Source organism: Hippoglossus stenolepis, chromosome 14, assembly GCF_022539355.2.
Source record: "Hippoglossus stenolepis isolate QCI-W04-F060 chromosome 14, HSTE1.2, whole genome shotgun sequence".
Classification (NCBI taxonomy): domain Eukaryota; kingdom Metazoa; phylum Chordata; class Actinopteri; order Pleuronectiformes; family Pleuronectidae; genus Hippoglossus; species Hippoglossus stenolepis.
This window is the reverse complement of record NC_061496.1, coordinates 19,753,650-19,768,005: the sequence shown is the minus strand read 5'-3', so window position 1 is coordinate 19,768,005 and position 14,356 is coordinate 19,753,650. Positions and strand designations below refer to the sequence as shown.

The window sequence follows — 14,356 nt, the reverse complement described above, 5'->3', positions numbered from 1 at the left end:
CTCTCTGTGGTCGCCTCTTTACAGCAGCAGAACTCCAGAAATCCTGGTAATAACAGATCCGAGGAGGGAATAAGAGGAAACGCAGAGTTTTGTCTCAAAATACCTTTAATCATACAACATCAACAGTCCATATTCCATGTTTGACAACAAAGCCTCAGTGTGCAATCAGGATACTTAGGACATTTAAAGAAGTGAACAAATACAGGAGTTTACAGACAACTTTGGCTTTCAATCGGGAATCTTAAGTGTCTAATTTAAAGCTAGAGTTGGTAATTCCAGAAAAGATATAAAAAGCAACTGATACATTCCATCCCCTCCCATCGGCCTTCTCGCCAAAGCTACGTCCCCAAAACACATGAACGATCACTGCCTGATATTTACTAGAAGAAGACTTTTATCCGTGACCCGCTCGCTAACTTCTGACTATCGTCTCTCAGGCAGGTCGGTTAGTGACAGACAGGTAAGCCAGCCAATCACTTCATTGGGTCCGAATGAAAAGATTTGTTATGTTTATTACAGTCCTGCAATGGCCACAGATACCATTTTATTCTTCATACAACTTCATTTGTTGATGGCTATCAGGACGTGAAGAGGATTTCCACAAATAAGCTAAAATGTGCTTGAGAAACCAATTACCAACCCTAACTTTAATACTGGAAGTATACGATTGACATGGACTCACTGAATAGTTTGACAAGTATGAAGATGATTCACATCCACCAGATCTCAACCCATCTAAACACCCAAGGAGAATTTGGACCAGCATGTTAGTCGACAGTCCCAGTGAGTGAACTGGTGACTAGAATCTGTGCCAAAGAGCACTGAAGCTTTTCTGTGGGCTCAACCTTAGATTAAGGCACTGTTACATTGAGTTTCTCTGTTAATTTTCAGTTTTTCATTGCACAAAATTTTATGCCAAACAAGTTAGCTCCATTTCAAGAGCTTGATGTATCAGTTCATGAGCTAAGTCTTAAATAAATAGGAGCTGTGTATGTTTTGTATTGATGGGGTTCTTCTGTCTTCCTGTGTGTGTCTAACTTCCACTCATCTTTTCCTGCACATTTACAAAGCGAAAACACAGCGAAGCTTAAAACACGGAAAAATCTATGGTATAGTTCACAGCTCGCCTGCTGGGAACAAGATGCTATCCCATCAGTCCTTGCAACATTTCTATCTCTGCCAGGGAGGTTATGTTTTCACCCCTGTCCCCTTTGTTTCTAAGCAAGATTACGCAAAAACCTCTGGACAAACGTCCACAAAACTTGGTGGAATGATGCAGTATTTGTCAGGGAAGAACCTATTAAATTCTATTGTGAATCCAGATCACGGGGTGGATCCAAGTATTTTGTGAGATGGGGTGTTTTTCAACGTTTTCACCATTTCCTCAGGTAAAAATTCATGGACCTTGATGACAGAAATCAGGCACATTGAGAGAACTAATGTCTACGAGTGTGAGAAAGTTGGTGCCGCTTGATTGAATTTATGGGGTCTGTTGGGCCTTGGCGGAGGTATACGCTCTACGGTGTGCCATTGCAGTCAATGTGTTTCTGTCTGGTGAAGAGTAAAGAAGTGATTAAAAGTGAAGAGTTTCACAAAGTTGTCTTTCCATGAAACAGTCATCAGTAGTATTTACACTGCACAGGACAATGCTAACATTCTGCGGAAAGGCCACTGGCCAATTTCAGTCTGCAAACTGTCATCGTATGAGTGAGTGCTTCATGTCGAACACGCTCAAGGCTAGTCTTTCAAACACAGGCAAGTCCGAGCAGCAACCAAGCGCTCATTGTGTATTAAGATGGGAATCACACGAAAATACTGGAGAAGACTGGCAAATCTGGAAGTTAGTTGGTTGCAGTATAAATAGTGTTTACAACGAAAGCTGATCCTGTGTTGTGTAAGGCACTCTCTCCTGAGCTGAAGACTCCAGGAAAGAAACAAAAGAACAGTAACACATCCATCTCAACTCAAGTTTAAATATATTCTGCCATGCCTCCAAAAAAAATCATACATTCAGCCTTAAGACACTCACGCATATGCACACAGACCTAAAAACACACATCCATGCTCTTATTCTACGCTGACACACAAAACATATTTTTCTCTCATACATAAAAATATTTGTCGACTTATTTCCACTCCAGAAAGTAAAGTGCAACCTCATTAACTCTGTAGTCAGGCCATTTGGTATTTTTCTTGTTCATTTTTCTTCTCTGACCTCTCTGTCAGGATGCTATTGACCTTCAGTCTAACCAGACATTACAACATAAACTGAATGGAGGAGATTATATCTGCGTCCCTTGGTAAAGAGTCTGGCTGAATCTGTGTCCAGCTGTATACCACCACACTGATGGATACAACTGACAATGTGGCTTTGTGCTTCACACAGACATTTTTCATTTCTGTGGAAATTTAAAATATATTATACAACCCCAAATCATGAGCTGGAAAATATGAACCAAACGGTACTGAGAAGATGCATTTGCCGAATTTGTAATTACAGGCATTAAAATGAACTTGCTCAAGGGTCATCATCATAGGCGATGTCTTCATTGTCCATTGCAGCTTCAATCGTGTCCTTTCCTATATGTCAACGATCTGGATAAATGAAAGCAAGCCAGGAGTTTGCTCACACCTACCCAGAATTCTCTCTGTTTGGCGCAGATTAAGGCAAAACACTTTAGCATGAGCCTGCATTAAAGGAGGGTTTTTATAGGTGCCATAAATTTCCATCCTGCATCCATTAGTAGCTGTACATGGACAAAGGTGTGTCCTCCATCATGTCATCCTGCACAGAAAGAATGTTATAACATAACAAGCCATTACACTGTGTGTTTACACAGTCCACATGGTCAATAGTGCTTACATATTAAACAATAGATTTTGTGGTGCCCCCAGGTTTATAAGTTGCAATGGTTATATTTATCAAGGATCAATAATTCATGGACTAATGTTTTATTAATCTATTAGAATCCATTAATAATATATTAGAAAAAGCTCAATGACAAGCGAGTTACTAATTGTAAAGTCATTAAAGTCATTTAAAGTCATTAAAGAAATAGTTTGACGTTTTGGAAAATATGTTTATACGTTTCCTTGCTGAGAGTTAAGATGGATATGTGGTGAATATGAAGCTACAACCAGTTAGCTTATCTTAGAATAAACTAAGCTTGCTAGATGTCCAAGACCACAAAGCAAGACAGATGACATGACAGCTCCCCAAAAGGGAAGCCAAAGCGTCTTATTCGCCACCCTGGTGGCTGGCTGCAGTATAGGTCATAAACCCTGCCTTCTCCATGTTCACGGATGGGTCAGGATCAAACTAAAAAGTAAAATTGCATGGCACGTATTCTTTTCTCAAAGGGGGTTCCTGTCATTTTAGGTAGTTCTTATCATCATATGTCCTCATATTCCATAGTTCTCATATTCCTGGTAAGTTTGGTTTTAATAACTTATGTGATGTTATAAAACTGGGGTAAATTGTTACTGACAGCTGAGACTGCCTCACAATTGGGCAAGCGTGTGTTTCGGCAAGATCACGACTGTGCAGACAGCGTTTGTATCTGGGATATTTTGGCCTCATTTCCGGATGGTGGGGAAGGATAAACACCAGCCTGTCAACTTAAAAGCTGTTCTTATTGATGGTTTGTACATATTATATGGTATAATAGACATAACAGATTGATAGAGCATTAGTTTTTGATTAAGAATCCTTTAAGCCATTAGTTACCTTTTCAAAAAGTGGTACAGATTTGGTTTGTAGCAGTAAATGTTCAGTAATTCCAAATAAATACTTTTAAGTAAATGTTGTCTCTGAGACAGGACTGTAGCTCACCATAGGTAAATCCTGCAGCCTGCGGAACTCTGGTCGGTTGTCTCTTCGGCGCAGTTTGAGGAAGAGGAGCAGAGTGATGACGACAGCAGTGATGATGAAGGCTGTCACCAGGCCGGCTAGGAGAGGGTCTAATGTGGGCGATTCGTGGACCATCATCGCTGGGAAGGAAACAGAGGACATCGCTGAGGGCCCATTCCTCAGTTAACTCAGAGTAGCTCAAGTAAACAAGCTCACATGAGGAGTTTGAAATGGATTTAACTTCGCTGTTGAAAAAGAATTACAGGTCCTTACATGACACTGTGACTGGATCTAAATATAGACGCTACAGCAACAAGTTGAGCTCGAGTGTTCATCATGTAGCTCAGAACAGAAATGTCAAACACAGGATGGTGATGTTAACCTTGCCTGTACAGTACTTGAGGAAGGAAATTTATATATAGCGCAGCATTTTTGGATTTGGAATCAAATGCATAGAATAGAGTGCTGCATAATCTGTGAAAACATCATCACTCTTTGACCTTCAACTCCTTGTACGTATCTCTATGCATGAGGTTTTGCAAAGGAATTCTGTCTTGTAAACTTGGCTATTTTTTTATATCATCTGGTCAAAAGTAACAACAACCACAGAGCAGTGAATGCTCCCTGTTCCTCTGGCTAATGGAAAGAGGCAGGATGCCAAGTGTGGCCTTATAAAACCATACAGAGCGAGAGGAGCAGAGAGATTTTATATTTTAGCTGTAAGCAGGCTTGTCAATGGAGAGAAGTTTTTCCTCCTTTTTTTCCATCCACAGCTTAAGCCTGGAAACAGACATCTCATGGTGAAAAAATAATAATTATACACCGAACATGCAGGGTACAAACACAGAAAGTGGATGAATAAATCATTGAGTAGGCAGACAAAGGGTGTGAGAGACGGACAGAAAGAGAAACAGAGCATTCTCAAGGCCCAAGTCCCATGACTGCTTCTGTGCTGTTCCTAAACAGAGCTATAATTGTGGAGTGCCTGGTGGTGACAGTGCTTGTGGAAGATATAGATGGGCATGCGTGGCGTGTGTGTGTCTGTGTGTGTGTAGAAGGGAGGACTGGTTTGTGCTGGAAAACAAAACACAGTGTTGCCTCTGTTGTAAAAACCAACGCACTTCTGCCTCTGTCAATATCCAGCCAGTGAAGAGTCCAGAAAAAATTTAAACACCAACACAGAAGATGTTCTGCACTTACTGTCACCCCCAACGTTCAGCTGGGAGGGCGTGTCAGCGTGGGCTTTGGCCTGGGGGGTGGAGCTGCTCGATGGGCCCGTGGTGGACTTCGCTTGGTCTTGGGGTGCGTGGGACTGTGATGTGTGTGGAGATGTGGGGGTATTGGGGGACTTTTGAGAGGAGGAGGTGCTGGATGTTGACTTGGACTGGGTGCTGGTAGCCGTAGTTGTGGTGGTGGTGATGGTAGTTTCAGGCTTTGGTGGCTCAGGTGTTGGGGCAGATGTGGGTGGGTGTGTTTTGGGTTCGCCCGGCTGCTTTGAGGTTGAGATGGAGGCAGGAGTTGGCGATGTGGGATAGTTTGATGAGTTGGTGGTCGTTGTGGCTACAGGCGTATCATGACGGGGGCTTGTGGTGGTGGTCTGAGAGGTGGAGGCGGTGGTGGTTTGAGAGGTGGTGTTCTGGCTCTCAGAAGGAAGAGTTTGAGGAGTTGTGAGCAATGACAAACCGTCAGTTTGGTTTGAACTGTTTTCAGGAACAGCTGGCGCCGTGGGAGAGGCGATGTTTGTATCTACAAAAAGAAAAAGACAACTTTCTCGTCAAAATACAGTAACAATTCTACCAGGCTGAGATTTCTTTATTAGCATGATGGCAGTAGCCTAGTTAATATATGAAATGTGATGTCGTATCTGACAGAAGAATATGAGGAATTAAAGGGCCAGTTTACCCAAATCACTACTAGAAATTGAGGTTTTAAATATACATCTCTAGTTTTCTGCCTTTACACTAGAGCTGAATGAAGTTTCATTGATGGCAACAAATTGAATAATTGGGAGTACGTTAGTAGTTCCTAGATGGATAGTTACAACATTCATTGTTCCCTGAAGATGTATTCTCATGTTTGTGATTGTCAGACTTTCTGCTGCTTCCACCATGAATTTAACATTTGTGAAATGTCGCAATAATGATTAGATGGATGGCCATGAAATGTGGTATTGGTCTCCTCCTCAATATGAATTGTAATTCTCTGATCTTTTAACTTTTAATCAACACCAACATTTTAATGTACAAATACCTGCAAAACCATAGACTGTATACAAAGACGGACGATGGATGGACTTCCTCCCACTCTTCAGAAATTAAGCCAACTTGTCCTGGATACAAACTACAAATACGCTCGACCAATCGATACTTGGTCTCAGCTGTCAATCATGATGTTTCAACCTGTTTTTATAGCATCAACAAGTGAAATGTGAACCCCGGATTTAAGAATAAAATGAAATGACAGAAACCGTCTTAGAGAACATTTTATTTAACATGTATTTCGACTTTTTAGTTTGGTCCACATCCCATCCATTTACATGGAGGAGGCGTGGTTACTGGAGCCAGCCACCAGGTGGCGATCACGATGATTTGGCTTCACATTTGGGGAGAAGTCATACCAACCATCTTAAATAGAGACTATGTGGAAAACTAATGACATTTTATCAGCTGCACTTTATCTTTAGTGCTAATGCTAATATGCTAAACTAACTATAATGGACATGATACCTGCTTGATATGAGCGTGGTAGCACTGTCATTGAGAGCTTGTTAGCAGGCTGGTGTTAGCATTTAGCTCAAAGCACCACTGTGCCTACAGCCTCACACTGGCTGTAGACTCTTGAAGTGTAAATGTCCAACGCTATTAGCACCACAAATAAAAATCCATTCAGCTCCATTGTACTGAGATGAAAGCAGAAGACTTGAATATCAAAACCCCAGATATCTGAGTGGTATGATGCCACAGCTACAACAGCTAATTAAATGGTATAGATATAAATAGTCTGAAAGTGTGCCTGCAGATATGTTTATGTATCTAATGTGTGAACCAGCACAGTGTGTGTGTATGTATGTATGTGTGAAGAGAGAGGATAAAAAGGTGTGTGTGTGTGTGTGTGTGTGTGTGTGTGTGTGTGTGTGTGTGTGTGTGTGTGTGTGTGTGTGTGTGTGTGTGTGTGTGTGTGTGTGTGTGTGTGTGTGTCTGGGAGGGGGGAGTATTTCACTTCTCCCCTTCTCACCACCTTGTGAAAAGTCACACAGCATTTAATCACTTCTCTCCTCAACACCATCGCTTCGGTGTAAACTCCTCTACAAGTACATTTTACCATTGCTCTCCGAACCAAATTGTTCCCTACTGAACTAGAATGACACACTCAAAAATGGAAGTACCTCAAATATGCCAGATTTTTTCATCAACATCCTTGCATTATTCCCATGGAAATTGGTGAAAATGTTAAGTTATTACTGCAATTGAAATTACTGGATCTGCCCCGTTTTGCCCAGATCTGTCCTAAATTTGAATAGGATCTGTCTTGGCGCATCTTCCATCCTTGCACCAAGTTTGGTGGGAAATTGTTGAGCGCAATCCTTCTGTCAATCAAAGAAACAAACCAACCAACCAACAAAGAAATATGATTATCTTAGTAATTAGCTCTCATATCTTACACCATCTCTGATCTTTTTTCATTCTCTGTGCTAGTTTTTTAATTTGAGTCTGAAGTCTTGGTCTCTCTGCTTGTGTTGCATTTGTGCCATGATTGTCAACACTTTATAACCCTGTCACTATGTGGCCTTGTCTTCTGGACATGGAGAGAAGAGATAAGGACTCTGTTAAATATAGCTCGTAAAACTCTGAGCCCCCTCCCGCTGGACATCTGGCTGAATTCTTCTGAAGTGTGACAAATCTTCCACACTCTCAAACCTTAAACACACACAATTAATAGGAGAATTATGAGAGTAGTTTTTCATTTGTGTATATTTTCCAACATCACATCACGCGCAGTTGACCAGATATGTGACTTAGTCCAACATCAATCTACCTTCATATTTCCTTATTTAATATATCTTATTTTCATTCTATAAATAAGAGGTCAATGGTTACCGTTTTTTTCCACAGGAGCCTGAATGATGATTTCCTCCTCTTTAGTCATGTTACTGCTCAAACTGCCGGTGCCACTGGAGCTGGTGTTTGTGTCAGAGCCGTTAAGTGCCGGAGCAAGACGACTGGTGGTTTCCAGGATCGGAGCAGGCGAAGAGTCTGCAGCTGGGGCCTCAGTGGAGACCTTCTCCCCCAGAGCACTTAGTGAGGCAGCAGCCTGGTCATTACCTTATGAGGAGAGGACAGTGCCAGAGTTAGTTAATGGCCAATTCCTAGTGATTTTCAGTCATTAACAACTTATTAGCTTATTATTGCTGCCAAACATGGAGCAACAGACCATAGATTGTCTGTGCAGCAGACAGACAGTGTGGATCTATGATATGACTCAACAGAGAAATTTCTGTCTGTCTTTCTGTCTCTCTGTCTTTCGATTTTCTCAAAAACTACTAATTCTAATTTGACCAGTGTCATGGGAAGTACATTGTTGACTGTGAAGTAATTTCTTTGAATTAACGAAAATAATATTATTCAGTGTTTATCAATATAGTAATAATTCAAACCCAAAAATATACATGCATATATCAGTGAGATGCTTCACTTGTATGAACTATTGTTCCTATAGTTTTATCAGAATGCTAAGTAGCCATTGGCAATCGGGAGGGTCCCCCCTAGTTTAAGAGGGTCCCCACCTAAACTGGACATAGTTCTCTCTTAGAAGACATTTTAATGAAAATTAGGAGTGAGAAATAATTTTTAGAAGATTTAGACCCCCCAGAATTTTGCTGTTGAGGCTTTCAGGGGGTCCCTCATATTTCACACCCATAGTATAATTATTATATTATTGTATTATTATAACACTATTATTTATCACTGCTGGATACCGATCCACATCTGCCAAAGGGACTTGTCTACCTCATTCTGACTATCTGCTGATTTAACAACACAATTTCCTTGGCATGGGTTCAATAAGGTTTTATCTTATCTTATCTTGTCTCATCTTCCGAACCTCTTTTGACTTTGAGTGAAGCAAAGTGAAGCTATGACCCACTGACTTGTGAGCAGTTTGACTTAAGTGATGTATCCTCATCCCACCAAACCGCAAGAGTTTAGGTGTTTCCTCATTTTGGAAAATTGAAAAATAATGATTTGTGTTGCAGGAGTATTCTGTTTATTCATCTTGTTAACTGTACTGTGACCACTCGCATTTATCTTACGTCCTTTGTGTGGTCCTGATCTCCAGATTTGGAACTACTGAGCTAAATAAATACTGAAATTTGCAATAAATCACAACACAGCCACATTAATGTAAAACATAATTTCAGACTATAACATAAAATGGATAAGGACCAACTTTTACTTTTACTTTTCATGGCATCAGTTACAAACCACATGAGACAAAAGTAATTTTTGGTTTATGAAGTAATATCGTTTTAACGAGGACCTTCCATCGCTCTCTCTCTCACTCTTTGCCTCTCTTTTGAATTTTCTCCTTGATGTATTTAGCACCACTGCACCAGACTTCATCTGTGTTCCGGCCGGCTTCCTTTTGATGAAGACCAGAGAACTCATGTACTGTAATGTCATTACCGCTCAGTTACTGCCGTGATACCTCTCATTACCTGTATAATCACTCACACAGCTCATCAGCACACACACACTGAGAGAGAGAGAGAGAGAGAGAGAGAGAGAGAGAGAGAGAGAGAGAGAGAGAGAGACCTGTGCAAATGATACAAAGTAGACATATAAATAGACAGAGGTGCTTGGCTGTATAATACTGGCCTTGTTCCCTCACTTTAGCTCCATTAGAGCAGCTTAGGTCAAATGCTGAGGTCTGTTTTGTGAACATATAACTGTGTGTGTGTGCGTGTGTGTGTGTAGAGTAGAGTAGAGTAGAGTAGATAGGTAAAGAGAACCACTGTTTCCACTGTTGCTCACTCCTCTGTGTAGATATTACAGGCTCTTACAGCCTCTCAGACCACTGCAGCGTGTATGGGAACTCTTTCTCACTTCTTGACCCTGCCGGTGAGGGGAACAGAACAGCCAACCGTTTCTCTGCGAGCAGATGTCTGCAACTTCAGCACCAGCCTATCATACTAGTAATCCCTTCTCTGTGAGACCTATATGCAGCCGCTCATATAAAAACACATAAAGCTGCTATCACAGCATGTGATTGTGAGTTTTGGAGTCGATAGCACAGATCATTTTGACCTGATTTTTCCTTTAAGTGGAACTGAAAACAGTGGAGGACTGAAGCAGCTCTGTGCTGGGCCTTGTCAGCACTTATTTTAGCTGTTTATTGGCAGTCTGTGTGTGACCTCTCATGCAGCATGTCATGCTCCTGGCCTCTCATCTTCTTTTCCACTCCTGCTAGGTCATATTATACCACATGAGAACTTCAATAGCTTTAATGTGAATCAAATTCTGCTTCACGTGAGGTTCTACCAAATAATTAGTTTCCATGAGACTATAAAACATTAAATTAACTTTAGCTCATATAATCATTCTATATGAAGTACTGTTTGAGTTATAGTAAATAGAAGAGTAGATAGGTTATTGATTATTCAAAGATGGCAACGGCTGTGGCTGAGGGGTAGAGTGGTCGTCCTCAAACCAGAAGTTCGGTGGTTCAATCCCCATCTGCATGCCGAAGTGTCCTTGGGCAAGATACTGAACCCCAGATGTCTCCTGACAGCAGTGTGTGACAAATAAAGCGCAGCATATAATAGCGCTGTTTGAATGATTGCATGAATGGGTCAATGTGGCTTGTACGATGAAGAGCTTTGAGTGGTCGATAAGACTGTAAAAGCTCCATATTGATACAGTCCATTCATCATTTGTAAATACAAATATTTACTAATGATTTTAAACTTCATTATCTGGACAGAATCTGAAGAAATTGAGAATGTTAATAAAGTTAATATCCAAACTTCCTTAGTTCCTCAAAGTCATGAGACGTTGACCATAGAAACAAGATAATTATGGGGTTGTCTTTAAATTCTTGTCTTTAAATTCTGCTTAAAATATGTTTATGCACATAAAGACAAATACAGACAACATACTGTTTAAATAGGTCACTGTACTGAACCTGCTACAGTAGCCACACTGTATTTAAATGTGTTAATTTAGTCTACATAAGGCACTGTGCAGAGGAAAGCCAATTAGAATGAAGCCAGTGAGATGACAGTGTTCTGCTTCACACAGTCGTTCATTACAATGTGCTTCCCTGCTCATTTATAGCCAATAAATGTCCTCCAGTGGATCTCTGCTGTTTTCTGTTCTTATGAATTCAGCTTGAATTCAGTTTAGCTTGAAGGGCTGATAGGACAGTTGTACCCAATGAAATCTCTTCTACTGTCAATCATCTCATTATACTCTGACATGAGAGGGGCTGACAGGGAAAGAGAGAAGAGAGGTAGGAGGGGACAAAGGAGGAAAGGTACAGTATGTGGAGTGGAGAAAGCAGAAGGTGTGTGTGTGTGTGGGAGGGGGGGGGAGGTTTGTGAGGTGTGTAAATGTTGTACACACAGAGAGAGGAAGTAGGGGGTTGATGTGAAAGATAGAACTGACTCTGCGGAAACAAAACTCTGAGTTTGAATAAAATTACAGTGACATCACTGGGACAAAAAGCAAATTCCATATAATGTAGGTAGGGCTGGGCGATATGGCTAAAAACAAATATTACGATACTTTTAGGCTATATCGCGATATTTTGAAATCTCCTCTAAATCACTGTACAAATGTTAGTTTAAAACTTGAGGCAGCCGGTCAGTGACTTTGTTGAACAGTGGAAACAAACAGTGAAAACACAGAGTTACCTCTATGATCCACAGCTGCTCAATGATCAGAAGAATGCCCCAAATACCTATGAATACCTACATTTATGTTTTAAGGTTGGGCAAGTGTTTGGCAAGTAGTAGGTTAAAGTCAGAGTAAGTCTCTACAGGACAAAGATGAAAGCCAATGTAGTGACTGTGAGTGTGTTGTGAGGAGCAAAATGTGACAATTCCAGCCACATATTGATGATTTAATTACTCAAAAAGCAAAAGAGGAAATAAAGACAGAATCATGACGTACCATCTTCAGTGGATCCCAAGTTAACAGTCAGTAGCAGCAGCAGGGCACAGAGGACCGTCCAGAGTTTGTTCTCCATCATCTCACTCATCCTCATGTCAACAGTAAATGTCGTTTCCTCTCGTCTTGTTGTCACAGGACACTTGAATACGTCGCTCGAAATCCCAGTCAGATGCAGGCGACGCTGTTACAGTTACACGGTCCTACTGCGCACTGCAGCTCTGTGTGTGCGTGGCTGCAGGGACTGAAGGAGGAGGAGGAGGAGGAGGAGGAGGGTGTACATCTCTCTCTCTCTCTCGCTCTCGCTCTCGCTCTCTCTCTCTCTCTCTCTCTCTCGCTCTCTCTCTCTCTCCAGTGCCACGTGTTCCCTGTTGGCTCTGACTGTGCCATGGCGCTGGTTTAGTGCGCAGACTGACACCTATCCGCCAAACAGCACGTATCAGAATAACAGGGAAGTGAGCAGCACAATGTACGACTGTGTATCAACGCAGACATATTTCGAAGCGATGAGACTCACACAATCATTTGACATTACATTTATATCTGTAAAAAAATATATCCGTAAAAAATGGTCTGGCAGCAAAAGTTGCCAAACACTTACAGTCACATTACAGTAAGAAAAACAGTAGTTAGTCTAGGGAGGTAAAAATACAAATAATACAAATACATACTTTCAGCTATAGGAGGTGTATTTTTGTATTTTACATAAAATTCATTGTAATATTCAAGACCAATTAGTGATTGAATACATTAATACAAAAAAATATACTTTCCCCTGATATTAATTTACGGAATACAAATGTTATCTGTAAAATAACTTTTTACAGTTTACAAGCGATCTTTTATAGATTTATGCATTTAGTCTATTCAGTCATATTGTGTAATATGAGAGTTTTTAAACCCTTTGGACTTTATTAACCTCTTACATGTCTATAATGTATTATTTATTAGTTATAATTATATTTGTTGTTATGAATTATATATATCATAAAGCCCTTAAGCCCGTAATTTCTCAAAAGGGACTTCTGGAATTAAAGATGACATTCTTACTTTTTTTTACTATTTATCATGTTGTTTATTAGCACAAAGGAATATATGAAGACAATTTAAAAAAATTTGCATTGCCTGTTTGGGGTATTTTTAATAGGGTGTGCAATGCAGTACACAGTGTCTACAGTGTATTTTACTGTAGTGTGATGTCTTCTTTACCCCACGTGGAGGCGCTATTGCACTATAGCTGAAGTCTTGTAAATCTATTTATTTATAATCTGTAAAATAAGATGTTCTTGAAAATGTAAACAATGTCTTATTTTCTTAAGGATTTAACTGGCACATAAACAGACGAAACGAACCTGAAGCACATGATAAAATAATGAGAAGCTGGACATCACACCAAATAAGGTCATTAAAATATATGGGGTTTTTTTTCCTCTGTTGCGTTATTGTGTCATAATTGTCCTTATCACTGCAGGATGCAACATCTGGCAAACGGACAGTGGAGGAAAATATGTCATCCATCTAACGCATGTGCATTTGTGTGAAAGTTGATTCATGTACATTGTCCCCTCTCAAATAAAGAATAAACAAATAAATAAAAGCTGTACTGACAATTTATGAACCCAGTAAATACATAATTAGCTAATTAAACGTTTTTTGACTGAAAATCTTTAAATTACCATTATTGTAACATACTTTCCAAATACAACCTCTTTAGTTTTGAAAATCTCATTCTGTTTTCTGAGGTACGATTGGTATTTAAAGGTTCAGTGTGTTGGATTTAGTGACATCTAGTGGTGAAGTTGGATGTTGCAGCTGAATACCCCTCACCTCACCCTCCCCTTCCAAACATGAAGGAAACCTAATTGTAGCCTTCAGCTGTCATAAAAACTCAAAAGGTGTTTAGTTTGTCCAGTTTGGGCTACTGTAAAAAACATGGCAGCTTCCGTAGAGAGGACCCGCTTCCAATGTAAATATAAAGTATTTAAATATAAAGGGCCAATTCTAGGGTAAAGAAAACAATAATTTGTAACATTTAGGTGATAATATCTGCCAATAGAGGCCTTTCACTTAAGTCTTACACACTGAACCTTTAAGGTCATCGACAATGCTGCTCTGCCACCTCTGAAGAGCTTTTTTTCCTCCCCGCTCAGAGCAAATGAGCAGAATATCTCGATCTGCTCTAAATTCAGACTTTCTCATCAAACATTGGAATATGCTTCCAGCTGAGCTTGAAACTTGCACAGACTCTCTTTCTTTCTCCTGTGGTGTAAAAACCAGTCATGTCAACATTAATCTGAACGTGATTCAGATTTTTTATTGTGTTGAATTGCAATTTTCCCCG

The 14,356-nt window shown here is 40.3% G+C and overlaps 1 protein-coding gene across 1 annotated transcript; it reads right to left on the bottom strand.

Moving 5' to 3' along the window:
• Positions 1-87: 87 nt before the first annotated feature.
• LOC118120838 (flocculation protein FLO11) lies at positions 88-12,278 on the bottom strand. Its single transcript, XM_035176214.2, has 5 exons — positions 12,019-12,278; positions 7,948-8,172; positions 5,051-5,596; positions 3,833-3,990; positions 88-2,785 (listed from the first exon to the last, which is right to left on the bottom strand). The coding sequence occupies exons 1-5, from the start codon at positions 12,110-12,112 to the stop codon at positions 2,741-2,743; spliced, it is 1,068 nt and encodes a 355-aa protein (XP_035032105.1). The 5' UTR covers positions 12,113-12,278; the 3' UTR covers positions 88-2,740.
• Positions 12,279-14,356: the final 2,078 nt, after the last annotated feature.